This window comes from Microtus ochrogaster, linkage group LG5, assembly GCF_000317375.1.
Source record: "Microtus ochrogaster isolate Prairie Vole_2 linkage group LG5, MicOch1.0, whole genome shotgun sequence".
NCBI classification, from domain to species: Eukaryota; Metazoa; Chordata; class Mammalia; order Rodentia; family Cricetidae; genus Microtus; species Microtus ochrogaster.
Genome location: NC_022031.1, coordinates 31331511 through 31349991, shown reverse-complemented (window position 1 = coordinate 31349991; position 18481 = coordinate 31331511). Strand labels below are relative to the sequence as shown.

Below are 18481 nucleotides of genomic sequence, written 5' to 3'. Positions count from 1 at the left end.
CGTGCCATTGTCCTTAGCTTCTCATCAGTCCTCATTGTTTGCCATGTTCAGAGAGACCAGATATATCCCATGCTTCTTATAACTGTTAAACTAACCAGTCCAGCTAGCCTGTCCAGATTAAACAATACCCAATAACCCTGGGAACAAAAAGGGAAACTGCAGTCTGTATTTTCCAGCTTAGAGAAACAAGCATCCTGCTAGTCACCTTAAAATGTATCTCTCTGCCTGTGAAGAAACCTGGGACCTCTGATGATAGACCCATCCAAGATCTGAGGAGGTAAATAAGAGGGTCAAGACCATCCACCCATAGCGCCAAACCCACAAACTCTCACGTGTCTGACTCACTTAGAGAAACTGATATACACAGTCTTTGAACACGAATGATGCATTCTTTCCCCTCCCAGTGGCAGAAGTAAGTCAGCCTATCTTTGTTTTAGAATGGACAGACTGTGATGGTTTGAATAACCATAAGAGGTATGACCTCATTTGAAGTAGGTTGTGGACTTGTTGTAGGGAGATGGAAAGGAGGTTTCAGAAGCTCAAGTAAGGCCCGGTGGCTCATTGTGTCTGAAGATGCAGATGTAGAGCTCTCAGCTACCTCTCCAGCACCATCATCTGCCTGTCTACCACCATGCTTCATGCTGTGATGATAATGAACTAAACCGCTGAACTGGAAGCCAGCCCCAATTAGATGTTTTCCTTCATAGGAGTTGCCATGGTCATGGTGTCTCTTCACATGAATAGAAACTTAAACTAACACAGAGACCTAAAGGTTGTTCTAAGGATTTAAAAACTCCCCAACCATATTTGAAGACTAAGTCCTGACCTCCTGGGACCGTACTCTTAAATATGTGGATGACCTCCTCCTAACTTCTGAAAGAGAAAGAGACTCTAAAAGGGCCACTGAGAGACCACTATAAGGGTTATTAAGAGCTTAGGCTACAGAGCATTAGCTAAGATATCCCAGCTTTGTCTATTAGAGGCTACCTATCTCAGAAAACAGCTGAGAAGTAAAAGGAGCCTGTCTCAAAGTAGGATTGCTGCCATGCTTCAGATCCCAACTCCAAAGACTAAGAGACAAGGTCAAGAGTTCATAGTGACTTCTAAATACCAGTGTTGAGGGAAGAGCGAGGCCTCCATACACCAGCATAAAGGGGAGCACTGAGCCTCTAATCTGGACAGAGACTGAACAAAAGGTATGTGGGGCTTTAAATGCAGCTCTGACCTTGGCTCCAGCCCTAGCACTTCCAGATGTCTCAAACCCTTTTCATCTGTTTGTCCAGGAAACAAACTATATTATAAAGATGGTTTTAACCCAAACTCTGGGTCCGCAGAAATGCCCTGTTGGCATACTTTGATTAGACCCTGCAGCCACAGGATGGCCCACCTCTTCAAGAGCTGTCACAGTGAAAGAAGCAAAGAAGCTAACTCTTATACTCACAGCACTCTATGGGGCTGAGGCCTTCTTCGGATGAACACCAAACCACTGGCTGTCAGATGCCTGTGTGACCCAGTATCAGGCACTGCTCCTGAACCACCCAAGGACACTTTGAGAAACCAACCGCCATCAATCCTGCTACCCTCATGCCTCAGGACAACTGTATATTTAAGGTATAAATGATCCAGTTTTATATGCCTTATGTTCAAAAGTACTAGTTCCTTTTCTTTGCTCCAGTTACCTAATTTGATACCTGTGTAACTTCCCAGTAGTTCAAACCCTAATTTCTCAGAACAGATTGAATAAAAACAAAATGGGAGGGTGTTCCCACATGAGATGTAACTTTGTTGAATAGACAGTGCTTAGTCTTCAACAGTCAGAGAAATTCCAATATCACATTACAGAACAAGGTACTTAATCCCTACCCAGATTTTTATTCAGTGCATGTATCTCTACCCATTTCCTCGGGGTGTCAATCCCTTAACACATTTGGAAATATGGCTGTATAAAGAACTGGTTATCAAGTGGTGACCAGAACGGGAATGCACTGGCAGTTACTGAGTACTGAGCAGAGAGCGAGAGAACTGCCAGTGTTCTCTCTTGGGACTAACAGTACAGCACCAAAGAACTGTCAGACCCACACATTTGTGTTGATGAGGCAGGAAGGCTTGCAGTAGAGCACAGCTTATTCCATGTGTGATCTGACCAGTAACATGGTAAAGATCCACATGGAATAAAGTCTCAAAACAGCAGCTTTTCTTTATCTTCCTCCATAATCCTTTGAATTTTTCTCAATGATAGCAAATGGAAAGTTTGAGATACTAATAGTTAAAGGTATAAGAAGCCTCAGTAGAAAATAAGTGTTTATTTAATGTCACTGGTAGATTTCTAGCACAGAAAGGTAAAATATTATAAGAAAACACTGAAAAAAAAAACCTTTAAAACTAATGATGAGGAGCTGGACAAATGGCTCACAGGTTAATAGCAGTGGCTGCTCTTCCAAGGTCCTGAGTTCAATTCCCAGCAACCACATGATGGCTCCTTACCACCTATATATGATGAAAATAGACGCCCTCTTCTGGTGTCCCGGAAAACATGCAGACAGAACACTGTATATATAATAAATAAATCTTTTTTTAAAAATAAATAAAATCACTGATGAAAATGTTTACACACACACATACGCACACATGCATGCATCAACGCACATGAACTTACTCCAGTAGGCTGAAAAATAAGTCCATCCATTTCATGGCTGACTTCTTTGGCAAAATTCCCTTCCAGGAGCTATAAAATAAGAATATATATTTAGAAACATAATGATAATTTAAAAATTATTTTAACTTCTTTTTAATAAGATTTATAAAATTTTCTGTAACATAAGAACTGAGAAACAGGAGAGAAGTAGAAACACTGGGATGCAGATATTGGATCTCTGTGATTTTGGGTCCTAATTTTGACTTCATCTTTGCTGGCATCTCATTTTCCAACATAAATAATTTCTTCAATGTGAAAGCAATTCATATTAGAGTTTGAACATGCTTATTTCCTTTAATGTTAATAATAAAGTCTTTTGCTATACTCAGTGACAGATAATCTAAGGAGGGTTAAGATGATACACAGCAGTTTAAGAGTATAATTGAGTTTCAGAGTTGCTTCCTTTTGCTGGTGGTCTTGGTTTGTTGAGGCAGGACCACATGAATCTCAGGCTGACCTCAAACTTCTATTGCTCCTTCATCCCTGTCAGTGCTGAGATTAGAGGAGCACTCCATGACACCCAGCTGAGCTTCAATGCAGAAAGATGGAGAAGTTCTGCAGACAGACAGCTGGTAATGACTACACAATAGTGCAAACGCACTTACTGTGACTGGACTTAATAGTTATAATAGTAAGAAGGCAAATGTTACTACAATGTTCTTGACACTTCCCCCTGGTTTTCGTTTGTTTTCTTTCTCCACCATCAGCAAGTGAACAGAGTTGGCAAACTGAAATTCTCAAGCCAATATTGCACAGAGTGGCCAAATTTTAGGGCTGTTCAAAATTTATATATTTCTCCACAATTCTCTCACAGGTTTAGTGACATGAGGAGAAAATTCACCTAAATAAAAACTTAATCTGTTTTAAAATCTTTAACTTCCTATAAATAAAAGAGAAAAAAGCTCTGATGTGCCAAATATCTACTTAACTTTCATTCTGGATATTAAAAAAAATCACAATTTTTTTAAGTACATATGACATTCACATTAGAGAAAAAATGAAAGTCATTTTCACACTAATCAACACTAGGTAGTAGACACATTGACTGAATGATTTAATTTATCAAAAATATTTATAAATTAATGATGAGAAAAAGCTAAAACAAAAGTAAATATATAATTTTGCTAATCCCTATATCAAAGCATGAGAAGTTGTCAATGTTCAGAACCTAAATAATGAACTTCTATGATTCTATGAATAAAAGAAATCAAAAGAAACATTTTAAAGCACTTAGAAATGAATAAGTACAAAATCTTGGTAGAATATTTGGCAGATTACATATCTAATTAGAAAGAAAGAGGGAGAGGAAGTGTAACAGTTTCCTTGAGATTAAAACATCCATTCTGCAGGAAGTTCCTTAAGCAGGATGCTAAGTAATTCAAAATAGCTTCAGGAAGTCTCTGAAACTAACCAGATTCATTAGGCCCCTTCCTGTCACAGTACACAATAAGAATCAAAGTTCTGTCCTGGGCCTCACACCCACCCTACCAACCCCCCCCTCCCCCTCCCGCCAGGACAGAAAAGAAAGCTGCAAAGAAGACCCCTCAGACCAGATCAGCAGCCTGGAAGAAGCAGGTTTAAACTGAGCCAGCCACCTGGAAAGGACACTCCCCACCCTGTTCAGCCGCCTGCAGGCTGTGCAGTGCACTACAGGTTTCCCAGGTTTCATGAGCCGCATACATGCTAGAGTGGGCTTCAGTGAGACTGTTGTCTTTTGAGTCATTTCTCCTCAAAAGACTCACGCATGCACACACACAGACAGTCACTGTAACAAAAACTTCAAACTGGAGAAGATAGGTCAGACCAAACAGGATGAAGAGACGTTCACTAAGGATGATGGGTGGTCTTTCAGAATCAGGCAATCTCCACAAAAAGCGCCAAAATTAATAATGAGGAGCCAAACGATTCTTGTTCTGCTAATAATTGTGGGGGTTTTTTTAGAGGGGGGGGTTCGAGACAGGGTTTCTCTGTGGCTTTGGAGCCTGTCCTGGAACTAGCTCTTGTAGACCAGGCTGACCTCGAAATCACAGAGATCCACCTGCCTCTGCCTCCCGAGTGCTGGGATTAAAGGCGTGCACCACCACCGCCTGGCTAATAATTTAAACGACCGACATGATTTAAAGCTACCTTTGTAATTTTTTTCTGACATTACATTCCTAAATGTCTTTAAGGTTTTAAACTACATGTCCTCTCTCCTTATCTACATTTTAAGTCAAACCTATTCATGAGTTATAATTGATGTGGGAGTGTCATATATCAATCTGTTGCCTTCATTGGTTAATTAATAAAGAAACTGCTTGGCCTGATAGGTTAGAACATAGGTGAGTGGAGTAAACAGAACAGAATGCTGGGAGGAAGTGGGGCAGACGCCATGCCTCCCCTATCCAAAGGAGACGCGATGAAGCTCCAGCCCAAAATGAACATACGCTAGAATCTTCCTGGTAAGATGGGTTAGTCAAGATATGAGAGTTAGCCAGTAAGAGGCTAGAGCTAATGGGCCAAGCAGTGTTTAAATGAATACAATTTGTGTGTTGTTATTTCGGGTATAAAGCTAGCCGGTGGCAGGGAGCTGGGAGGCGGGAAACAGCCCACAGCTCCTTCTACATATAATGGTATCCAAACATAAAGCATACTAAGTTTTTGTGTGCGTGCATGTGCATGCATGTACTTGATTTGATGTGCCTATGGAGGTCAAAGATCAACTTTATGAGGTATGTTCTCCTTTTCCACCTTTGTAAGAGTTCTGGGATCCATGTCAAGCTGTCAGCAAGTACTTTACCATCTGAGTCAAATCAATCCTTGTTTAGCTGTTGATCAGACTAGGAGACAGAGTATCCTAGTCTCCTAGTAACATCAGAAGCTACATCAAAAAGTTTCACCAACATGACTGCCTAATCATGAGCTGAACAAGAAAAAATACCAACAAATACGCCAGACTGCATGGGGGAGGGGGAGAGCACAAGGCCTCAGCCCTATGCAAAAAAAAACTATAGGCAACTGAGTAAACCTGCCAGTGGGAGAGGTGGTGCTCCCCAGGGAAGAGCACACCAACTGGTTGTCCAATACCAAATGGTCAGCACCAAAAGCATACATATAAGTTACATTACATGGACTCATCAAGTTATTTTTAAGAGCTTATGTGGGTGTATACACACACACAAATACATATATGCATTCAATAACAACTGATGAAAAGAGTTATGAGTTTGAAGAAGGGGGAAAGGATTTAAGGAATGGTTCAGAGGGAGAAAAGGGGAGGAAAGATTTTGCAATTAAAATACAATCCCAAAAATAAATAAAACTTTTATAAAGAATAATAGCCAAAGTATAACACCTGTCACCTGGAGTGAGAGGAATCAAGATAGACAGTGAGGCTGAAAATTAAATAATAAAAATAAGAAGTACCTAATAGTATATAAAGAATCACCTCTTGATTAGGCATGGCACAACTACGAATAGTACATGTGTTTATACAGTATAACAGAATTCTTTTCCCCCAACCTAGTATTTTTATTATTTGTTTAGAAATTTCATACAATGCACCCTCATCACATTCACTTCCCATTCCTCCCAGGACCACCCTTCCACCCTTATGCCACCCTCCATTCCCCACTCCCATCAAAAACAAAAAAATTATGTTGACCATATGTTGCGGGAGGTCCTTCCGCTCCTCCAGCCAATAGCTGCTGAGATACCAGCCCATTGGGGCGTGGTCTCTCTCTTTAAATAAGCGGCCACTTCCCTTCTCGCTCTCTTTGCTTCCTGTTCCGTTTCCGGCGACTAGACTCCTTCCTGATTGCGCAGAGGGCTGTTGTCTGGGACGGTGATCTGTAAGTTTTTTTCCCTTTAAATAAATACCACCCTATTAACCCTAATTCCAAACTGGTGTGGGATTGTTTATGACTTACGCCTTCATCTGGCGCCCAACGTGGAGATTATTGTAATTTTTACTTGATAACTGTTTTGTTATATGTAATTTTGCTATGTTAAGTTAAAGCCTTCCCTTTTTTTGTTTAAACAGAAAAAGGAAATGATGGAGGAAGGTCATTGGTTAATTATAATAAAGAAACTGCTTGGCCCTCATAGGTTAAAACATAGGTGGGAGGAGTAAACAGAACAGAATGCTGGGAGGAAGAGGAAGTGAGCTCAGACTCGATAGCTCTCCTCTCTGGGGCAGATGCGATGAAGCTCTGACTCAGGATGGACATAGGCTAGAATCCTCCCGGTAAGCGCACCTTGGGGTGCTATACACATTATTAGAAATGGGCTAGTCCAGGTGCGAGAGTTAGCCGAGAAGAGGCTAGATATAATGGGCCAAGCAGTGTTTAAAAGAATACAATTTGTGTGTTGTTATTTTGGGGCATAAGCTAGCCAGGCGGCCAGGAGCCAGGCAGTGAGAAGAGGCCCACAGCTCCCACAACAACCATACACTCATTGGAACATAGTCAAATTCCTAGAGGCCTGCCCCTTAAAGAAAACTGAGTCCTTCCCCACCAGCCGCCTCCTGCTGGACGCCATCTGATATAAAGAGCTACACTTCACCATCTTTATCACAATTTAAGGACTCTCCTCAATAACTTCCTCTTTGGATTCTTTTTTCTTTTTTCTTTTCTGGGAGAGGGTTGGAGTTGTCATAGAAGCCTTCAATGTCTCTCATTCTCAGTTATAAGTCTGCAGTCATTGATAGCACTGCAAAACCTGCCTTGCCCATAGCAGCTGGCAATAGCACAGATAGATCATAGACTTACACATGGTTTCCAGAATTCTAAATACACTAAAAACTAAAAGGAGCTGTTACTTTTCTGACTCAATGCAAAAATGAGTAGAGATATTTCAACTAAACTTTTTGCTGTATGCTTTTAAAATTTTGTCAACTATATTTAATCAATCCAAATAATCCCATTTAAATTAGCCTTCAAACTGAAATGTAACTAGAATTACAGAACTCTCTACTTGTTATTACTGTCATGAAAGTTATTTCTAACTACATATATGAATCTAAATCCTGAACAGCTCATCATTCCTTAACTGTCTTGGCTGTATTAGATTAAACAGCATGAAGAGACTGTTAAAATAACAAGGTTAAATTCTCCCTTCCTTTTTTCTTCTTCCTCTTCCTCTCCTTTCTTTTTCCTTGTCTTTTTTTTTCTCCTCTCTTCTTCCCGGGTTCATTCTAAATGACTCAGTGTGAGCTGATGAGAATACAAACAAAATTAGAGCACAAATCACAAACTGCTCTAATAAACAGTGAAGCAGCATGGTGTTGTATCCACACTGAGAACACCACTGAAGAAGAGACCCTGAGCATCACCCTGGGAAAGACATCATCCCTGTTCATCTCACAAGCTGAGCAATGGAACTTGAATTAACCACTAGAAAAAAAAACAAAAAAAAAACAAAAAAAACCTTTACCTTTCTTGAAATGTTGATGTCAAAAAATGGTTTAGGTCTGACACTAAATGGTTCTTGTGTTTTGTCAATGAGCCCAGTCTTCATTTTTTCATGCCGTGGACTTATGATTTCACGCTCAATACACTGCAGTCGAATATTAAAATCACAATCTCCAACTGGTTGTGCCTGAATGAGAGAACATTTTTTATCTGAACGCTAATAACTACATTATCAGCATTATTGCCAAGGCTGCAATACTATACACAAACTATGCACTGTACAAATAGGAATCTTTGGAGATGTCTAGTGAACAACGTACACACAATACATGTCCATTCCAATAATTAGGATAACAATTGCTATTTTTAAATTGTAATTACATACAGCAGCAGAATAAAATGGCATATACCTGTTATAAACTGGCTCAGATTTCAAAGCAGTAGAAGCACTGAGAATAGCAAGACTCATTCAAAGCACTGTGTTGGGTTCCTTTTCAGCAGTCTCTCCTCACTTCCAAATACTGCCCACACTGGCAATGAAGTCCTTTCAAAGGAGTAAAAATGCTACCCCACCATCACCATACCTGAAACCCTCAAGTGATAACAGCCTGTTACATTAAAATCTAAGTTCAAAAACCTTATTTAAGTAACCTGCCACCTTCCCCAACCTACTATGTGATCCACTCCTCAGCACACATCAAGCATGGAGACAACTGTCTAATGTTCCTGACTCGTCCTTCAGGACTCAATAACAGCCAGGGAGGATGAAGTGTGCCCATCCCACCAGCTCCATTCTACCTCTGACAAACCTTCTTGTGCTACTTTGAGCACTACCATGCTGATTCTGTTTCTTTACTTTAAAAACAAAAAAACAAAAATAAATAAATAAACAAACAGGGTCTCACTGTATAGCTCTGACTGGCTGGGAACCTGCTATAAAGACCAGACTGGCTCTGTCTTTCAAGTGTGAGGTTTAAAACTGTAAGCCACCATGCCCAGGCAGATTTCTTTACTTTTCTATTCAGATAAGCAGTCTGCAAGTTGATTTCAATATTAAATCCAATCTAAACACATATTCCAACATGTAAACAATGTATGCCATTACTACTATCAACTTATATGCAGGTACAACTGTATAAGGCAAACCAAACAGAATAAATGCATTAAAAATAATTTTCCTCAGCTAGGCGGTAGTGGTGCACACCATCCCAGCACTCAGAAGCAGAGGCAGGTAGATCTCTGTGAGTCTGAGGCCAGCCTGGTCTACAGAGCTAGTTCCAGGACGGCTAGAACTGTTACACAGAGAAACCCCGTCTCAAAAAATCAAAATAATAATAATAATAATAATTATTATTATTATTATTATTATTATTATTTCCCTCTGTTGTTCTCAAATTCAAATGAACTGTTATGAAATGATATAAAGGTAAGAAATCAGAAATCAGTTTATTTCTTTATATTCAATAACTACAGAATCTAGCATAAATAAAATGATCAGTTAAATTCTTTCTGAAGAAAATAATAAACAAAAAAACCAAAAAGATTTTAATTAAGACTCCGACTTTCTAACCATAATAACCGGAGCCAAACTTACTGACATTACAAATTACCCAGCCTCAGGTATTTGAAGGCTAGCAATATAAATGAAGACTAATAAAGCAGGGAAAGTTCTATAGTGGTTAAATAGTAGAACATGTAGTAAGTATGTGAAAAATATGAGACTTTTAATGAGGTACAGTAATAGGCATATAATTCCAAAATCGTAAAATACTCTCAGTATGGTTTAAGTAATGACTATATGATTTTTGTTTCTTCAAGACAGGTGGCATCATGAGGGAGGCACCAAACTCCTGCTCCTCCTTGCTCCCTCCTCTAGGCTCTATGTCACCATATCTGACTTAAATAATTTTTGTTTATTAAAAACATTTGTAATTTTATTAGTGCAAGTGTAGCTCAATGGTAGAGCACTTGCCTAGCACATGTGGATTTATGAATTCAATCCCTAGAACTACAAAAGCTATTAATATATATAAACATACACATATCTCAGTGACATTTCTAATAATTTCATAAATTAGAAAAAATACTTACATTGTATTTAATTATGTCATATATCAGATATCTTGGAACAGCCTGTCCATTTACTTTGTCAATGATCATTTCCTTGAAAGAAACAAAGATTAATCTTTACTTTAATAGCAAATTCTTTAATTTTGAGAATGTAATACAAAAAGACTCTAAATCTTCCATACATGTCTTACTGAGATTTCAAAGGTACACTTGTACTCACATCAAATCATCCTCAGTTTCCATCATGTCAAAAATCTTAACTGTGTATTATAATATATGTTGAAATTATCTCCTTGTGTTTTGGGTTGGGTGTGTAGATCTGTTTGCAGACAGGTTCTTTCTATGTAGCCCCTGGCTAGGCTACAGCTCATAAGTAGTCAGGGCTAGTCTAGAACTCTTAGAAAGCCTCTGCCCCAGCCTTCAAAGCACTAAATTATACACTTGCACCATCACAACCAGTTATATGTCTTTCTACACTTGAATGACTACAACACACTCTGCTTTATGTTTGAATTACCAACAATATTTAAGAGTAAATAACAAAGTTTGAAATTTAGCATCATTTTGCAGTGCTTTGGATAAAATCAGGCAGGGTCTTGCTCATGATAAACAAGTATTCTACAGCCCCAGTCTCAAATTTGTTGTTTTAACTGAACTGAGTTTATTTAACCAGTTGCATTTGAATGCCCGGTGCAATAACAAGGTGGCACCAAGATTTCAGTTAAAGGTTCTTTTCAAAAACTAGGACTAGAAAAAGTGAATTTTTAAGTTAGATAGCAAGGAATTCCCCCTTCCAAATTATCTGATAAAATGAGAAAAAAATAAATAAATGCTTTCCTTTAAACATTGGTTTAAAAAGCCAAAATGAAAAGTGTATTATCAACAAACAAAATGTAATAAACAAATGAGCAAGTGTTTTTTGTCTGTTTCTTTAATGACAGTTCAAAATACATAATACATTCTGGTAATAGCACAGGGAAAACTTAAGATAACTGACATTCAGGGCTGGAGAGATGGCTCAGTGGTTAAGAGCATTGCCTGCTCTTCCAAAGGTCCTGAGTTCAATTCCCAGCAACCACATGGTGACTCACAACCATCTGTAGTGACGTCTGGTGCCCTCTTCTGGTCGGCAGACATACAGACAGAATATTGTATACATAATAAATAAATAAATAAATAAATAAATATTTAAAAAAAAAAAAAGATAACTGACATTCAAACATATTACCAGGCATGCAATATAAGCCAAACAAAACAGACTCAAAGCTGGCAGAGGTAATAAAAGCTGGTAGATCAAAACACTAAGTCAACTTCATTCATATATAGCTGTTTTGCCATTTAGGATTAGAGAGATGATTAGAAAGGTATAACACAAATAATCAAAGAAATTCAACAGGAAAACTGTACAAATTATGGTTAGGATTAATAGCAACTTGGCGAAGAAAACTCACTAAACTTGAAAATATAGAAAGAGACTATACAGACCAGAGACCTGGGGGTAGGGAGAGGACAATGAAACAATCCCAAATGATATTCGACTATACACATAAATCAATGCCTTTTCTAGTCATCAGAGAGGCTTCCTGCAGCAGCAGAGGGGTGTGCGTGCAGAAACCCACAGTCAGACATTATGTGGAAAGAGTCTAAACTGGAGATCTCTAAGGAGTCTCTTTCTGGGGAAGAACAGGAGAAAAGACTGAAGGAGTTAGAGGGAATAGGGAATGCCAGGAGAATATGGGGCTCTGAATCAACTAAGTAAGACTCATATGAAATATGATCTCTCACTGAACTGTAGCTAGGTCAGCTGCCAGCAAGCAAGCCCTAGTAATCTTTCTGTCCCTGCTCTCCACAGCCCTATAGTTTATAAGCACTCAGTCACAGCTAGCTTCACATGGGTATTTGAGATACAGACTCAGGTCTTTAATCCTGCACAGCAAGCATCTCTCTAGGCCCCACATCGTCCATCTTTAATCCAAACACCTATATAAAGAACTCCACATCATTAAATGAGAATCATTTCTCCTCCAAATGACCACAGGACTTGTTTTAAGTATATCTTAGGGCTACAGTTTTAATTAAAGGTACCCCCGACTGTTACCAATCTTTGTCTATCCTTCCCAATAGTTTCCAGAGAGAAGAGGCTTCCACACTCTAAGCAATGCCTGCACTCATAAGAGATACTCAACAAATACTAGTTAAATATAAACTACCCCAACCTATAAGAAATACTCTTTTAATTTAAAAGTATTTCATCCTCTTTATCCTGCACTGCCCTGTGCAGGAGATCAACATTAGGAACAGTAGCAACCAAGAAAGTAAAAGGTCTGAATATAACCCTCACAGAATTTTTCTGAACAAAAAAAGCTTAAGCTTACTGACACCTAAACCAGCACACGGTGTTTAACACAGCAGTCTAGTCTCTTTGTTATGCATAGTTGGTTCACTCAAAAAACAAAGAAAGGAGTAAAATCTCAGCAGCCAACAGGAGTACATCCAGAAGACTGGGTCTACGTTAGGCTTCTCCAGTCCTGAGATAAACTCTCAGGATTAAAAGAATCTACAACTATCACTAGATGAATCAAAAATTAATAGAATAAGGAAATGAATCAAGAATGCTACAACGATAGCCAGGTATTGTCATACACACTATAATCTCAGCACTTGGGAGACAGAGGCAGGATCTCAGATTTGAGGGCAGCCTGGGCTATAGAGCAAGACCCTGTGAAAGGAAGGAAGGAAAAAATAGAAGGGAGAAAGGGGGGAGATGCTCGGGTAACAGTGGAATCTAGCATATAAAAACTTATACTTCCAACCAAAAGGGGGAAACAGAGCAGTTAAGTGGTTCTGACAGTCTAGACATTTAAAAATAAGAAAATAGCACCTGCACCTTACTATCAAGAGATATTTGGGCTGGGTAAAATATCCAAATATGTAAAGAAAACACTAAAAGAAATACAGGTATTGTGATCATCCTGAGATGAACGGTGTCTTGAAATGTGAAAAGGCTGAGAGTAAGCACCAAGATCTTTATATTTGATCTACATATATGTAAACTTTTATATAGTACATGAAATGACAAAAAAAAAAAGAAACATAACCTTCAACTATGTAACAAAATATGCCCCAGTAAGACAAAAGACCTCATAAGCTGATAGGAGAGAAATGAATACCCAAAAGGAAACAGTAGAAAGGTTCTGAACAGGGGCTCTCAGAATCAAAATCGTAACTCACGAAGAAGTGACATGTTAAGCCTCATAATGACTCACATAAAGGAGGACTAAGTATCAGACACTACCAAATCACCTTACAAACTTTCCCCATCTTCTCCAGGTCACCACAGAGAAGAAAACCTAGTGAACAGTGCAGGTAACTCAGTATAACTGATGAAGCCAGGGAGGCAGCTGCAGTGAAGGTTTCATTGCTATTCACACTATTTTTGAATACAGAAATCACTCTGACCCTCTTAAGTGAGAAAAATCTCAAATCAAACTTCAGTGTTAACACAGTGTGACAAAGCCTAGAGCTAATCTAGACAACCTGAATTCAATTTCTGCGACCCAAATGAAAGGGTAACCAACTCCTATCTGTCTTCGACTTCCATTCACAAGCCATGAAATGCACATACCTACACACACACAATAGATAAAAAGCAATTAAAGGGGGCTGGAGAGATGGCTCAGAGGTTAAGAGCATTGTCTGCTCTTCCAAAGGTCCTGAGTTCAATTCCCAGCAACCACATGGTGGCTCACAACCATCTGTAATGGGGTCTGGCGCTCTCTTCTGGCCTGCAGGCATACACAGACAGAATATTGCATACATAATAAATAAATAAATAAATAAATAAATAAGTAAATATTAAAAAATACTCTGTGTTTAAAAAAAGCAATTAAAATGTACTATTAGAAAAAGGACTCTATTATAAAACCATACAATTTTGAACATACAAGATATACATTTATGATTAGAAAAAAAATCTAAAACAAAAACTGCAATGTCCACCAAAATCTCTTGGTCACTTATATAGATCCTTTCACTTTGGAGACTGCAATTTAGGACATCTAGAACCAGCTGTTAGAATAGAGAGGTTTGTTTAAGAGTGTGTGTGTGTGTGTGTGTGTGTGTGTGTGTGTATTCATTTATATGCGGGGAGGATTGTATGCATGCTATGCCACATGTGTGGAGGTCAGAACAAACTGCATGAGTCAGTTCCCTCCAACCAAATGGAGGAAAACAACTCATCAAACTTGCAGCAAGAGTCTTTTTTCACTGGCAATCAACAACAACCCTCGGTTTGATACTTTTCAGACAGGTTCACTACGTAGCCCAGGCTGGTCTTGAAGTTAACAATCTTTTGACTAAGCTTGTTGAGTTTTGGGATTAAAGGTATCCACACCATAGCTAGCTGGAAAGAACCATATACTTTCTTGTTGCTGCTGCAACTGTTGTTGTTTACATAATATATAAACATACTAAAATATGTACAAGACTTAAATATTATCACAAGAAAGCCTACTGTAGTCAATAAGAAATACAAACACCAATTGATCTAAATAATCAAATAAATTTATAGAAAAATATTTTTTAAAATTAAACCTAGAATTTGTCTAAATTATTAGCTATTAACAAAAACTTTTTCATTTTGCATCTTATTTTCTTTCTATTATTATTGTGTATGTGCATGATACGCATGTGAGAACTCACGGGCCACAGTATCGGAGGACGGCTTTGTAAAGGAAGTTCTCTCCTTCCACCTTCCATAGGTTTTGGGGACTAAACTCAGGTCACTAGACCTACACAGAAAGCACCCACTAAGCAATCTTGCCCACCAATTACTAAGTAATTTTTAACCCTATGATTTCTGCCATTAAAACAGTTTGGAATAACTGAACAGCAGATTCAGTGTTGAAGAGCACAGATTGTTCTTTCAGAAGATCCCAAATTGGCCCCCAGCAAGCTCACAATCATCTGGGACTCCAGTCCCACAGAATCTAAAAAGAGTTTGGAAATCCAAATTTATTATATATATATCCACACATGTACACCACTCCGACCTTTATATAAAATAATAAGCCCAAAACATACTGCAAGTAAAAATTACTTTAAAAATCATGTACAGCATTTAGTTCTTTGTGAAGATGAAGCAATCAAAGAATGACCTACAGGGGCACATACTTGATCAGAGCACTCCTTTTTCCAGCCAAGGTAGAGATTTTGTTGAATATTCAAACTCTGAGACTTAATTAGGCCCCTAGCTTCCCTAAAGCTTCAAACAAACTGTTTAAGAGTCTATTCCCTAGCTGGCAGTGATGATGCAAGCCTTTAATCACAGCATTCAAGAGGCAGAAGCAGGCAGATCTCTGAGTTCGAGGCTAGCCTGGTCGACAGAATAAGTTCTGGGACAATCAGAGCTACACAGAGAAACTCTGTCTTGGAAGAAAAAAAAAAGAATCTATACTCTAAAATCCAGCTGTGGTGGTACACATGCATAATCCCACCACTTGCAAGCACAGGGGGTTCTTGAACTCACAAATCTTGAATACTAAACTATCTATAAAACAGCCAATCTTTAAAAAAAAGAAGAGAGAGGAAGGAAGGGAGGGAGGGAGGGAAGTTCAGTTCTCAAAGCTGATGTTACTCATATGAATGTGCTCTATTTTTTCAACACTGAACAAAGGACACAGTTAAAGCCATCAAAATAGCAGCATAGGGCTGGAGAGATGGCTCAGCGGTTAAGAGCAGTGACTGCTCTTCCAAAGGTCCTGAGTTCAATTCCCAGTAACTACATGGTGGCTCACAACCATCTGTAATGAGGTCTGGTGCCCTCTTCTGGCCTTCAGGCATACAGACAGAATATTGTATACATAATAAATAAATAAATATTTAAAAAAAATAGCAGAATAAATTATTCCACCATTAGAAGCTTCAGTGGTCTTTTATTTTTATTTGCTTTTCCTTTGTTTGGCTTATTTGCTTTTGATTTTTTAGAGACAGTCTTACTATGAAACCAGACTGGCCTGGAACTTAATATAAAACCCAGGCTGACCTTGCATTCATACACCCCTGTCTCAGCTTTCCAAGTGCCGAGATTAAAGTATGTGCCACCATGCTCAGCTTTTATTACCAGGTTTTTTGTTGTGTTATGCAGTATTTTAATTTTTATTTAAAGTATGTTTTCTTTTCCTAAGAACTGAGTTGGAGAAAGCTATTTGCAGGAAGAAAGTGAAAAATCACTTGATAATTACCAAAAACTAAATAACAACCACTTTTTAATAATAAAAACAAAGATTTTATTTTGTTCCTTTAAGATTAATGCCAGATTTATTAACTGATTTCCCATATCATGAACATTTTTTTTCTACTAAAAAAAAAATTTGAAAAACGCTATTTAATCTCCAAGATGAATATTTGAGGTCTGTTTGTTTTGTGTTTGAGACCAGGATCTCATTATGTAGCCTCTGATAACCTTGAATTTGCTGCTGCCATCCTTCTGCTTCTGCCACCCAAGTGCTAGGATCACACAAGTGCACTACCATTCTCAGGTAAACACATCTTTTTTTTTTCTCCCCTGATTTTTTCGAGACAGGGTTTCTCTGTAGCTTTGGAGCCTGTCCTGGAACACTCTGTAGACCAGGATGAGCTCAAACTCTGAGAGATCCTCCTGCCTCTGCCTCCCAAATGCTGGGATTAAAGACATGCACCACCACCAGCTCTAGATCCATCTGCTAAGGAATATGTTTACTTTACGTACAGGTAAGAAATAAAATTGAAACATTCAAATAAAAATTACATTTGATTCTAAATCAATCATACTAATAATGACTGCATTAGTCAATTTTAAAAAATACACAAAAGTAAATTACTTACCCCATCTAAAAGTGTATTTGATAAATGCATGCGAAGATCTTTACGAAATGGAAATTCCAGATTTGAAACATGAAACACTGAATTATCTCTGTCAATCATGAAAACTTCATTTGTGCCATCGATCAACATCATATAACTATAATAAAACATTTTTTTAAAAGTATTAACATATGGTTTCAAGAACAAGGTTATCAGAACAGTTGAACTTTTTTTCCCTAGGCTGACAACATTTTCATAGAATGATTACTACAGTCCCTCTCTTGATCATGAAAATTAAAAGAACCACATTATTTTTTGTTTTAATTTCTATAGAAAACATAAAAACAAGGAAATCTGATTTTTATGAAGACAATATGGTATCAAGAATGCATATATGATGTATAAGAAGAAATGTTTCTCTAATTTTGATTAGATTATTATATCAAAAAATTTCTAAGTTTAAAAACACACAAACATATGTACTGTATTTTACAAATTAGATACTACCTTTTCCATATCAAAGGTGATAAAACACTGAGTTCAAATTATTTAATATTCTTTCTACCATAACAACTGCACAAGTATTTCTCTTTGAATCAATACTGTGATAAGCAAAATACTAGAGTGTTAGAATTCTTCTCATTTATAACTACAAAATTAAAATATTCAGCTACAATTTTTCATGACTTTTATCTCCAATCAATATATGGGGAAATTTATGCACTGAATAAGTCAGGTTAAATCTATGGTGTCTGCATGTCAAGCATGGAGCTCCAACATAGGCATGGAGCTCACACTTATAATCCCATGATTCAGCCACGCATGGTGATCCCAGCACTCGGGAGGTAGAGACAGGCAGATCTCTGAGTTCGAGGCCAGCCTGGTCTACAGAGCAAGTTCCAGGACAGCCAGCATAAAGAGTAAGGCCCTGCCTTGAAGGGGGAAAAGGTGAAACCAGTCTCTCTTTAAAAAAAAAAAAAAATAGTGGAACGTTTATTATGAAAACCTGAATAACTAAGTTTGCTCTGTAGTACCTATGGTAACCTAAATAAAAACGGCCACACATGGGCTCTTGTTTAAATACTTGATCCCCAGTTAATGGAACTATTTAGAAAGGGTGTGAAGGTGTAGCCTTGTTGGAGGAGGTGTGTCAATGGAGGGTAGACTTTGAGGTTTTGGATGCTGTGTCATGTCCATTGCTCTCTGTCTCCTGCTTGAGGCTCAAGACATAAGCTCCCAGGGTCTGCTCTAAACACATACTTCATGTTTTGCATCATGAACTCTAATTCTGTGAAATTAACTCCTTCTTTCATAAGTTGATTTGTTCTTTATTAGAGCAACAGAAAAGTAACTAATATAGTACCCACATTAAAAAAAAAAAAACGGTCTTTTCCATCTTGCTCTTGGAGAGGCAGCTTTGCTTCTGCCTCCCTCCCCACTTCTCTGCTCCCCCTTCTCTGTCTCTTTCTCCTCTTCTCTATCT

The 18481-nt window shown here is 38.2% G+C and overlaps 1 protein-coding gene across 1 annotated transcript in view; it reads right to left on the bottom strand.

Annotated features, from left to right (window-relative positions):
* The window catches only part of Rngtt (RNA guanylyltransferase and 5'-phosphatase), a 179473-nt gene that overhangs the window by 107829 nt on the left and 53163 nt on the right, over window positions 1-18481 (bottom strand). The window contains exons 9-12 of the mRNA XM_005362364.3: window positions 17020-17155; window positions 10177-10248; window positions 8108-8272; window positions 2657-2725 (exon numbers count right to left, since the gene is read on the bottom strand). Of these exons, the coding sequence (XP_005362421.1) occupies window positions 2657-2725; window positions 8108-8272; window positions 10177-10248; window positions 17020-17155 (442 nt within the window). The remainder of the gene's footprint in view (window positions 1-2656; window positions 2726-8107; window positions 8273-10176; window positions 10249-17019; window positions 17156-18481) is intronic.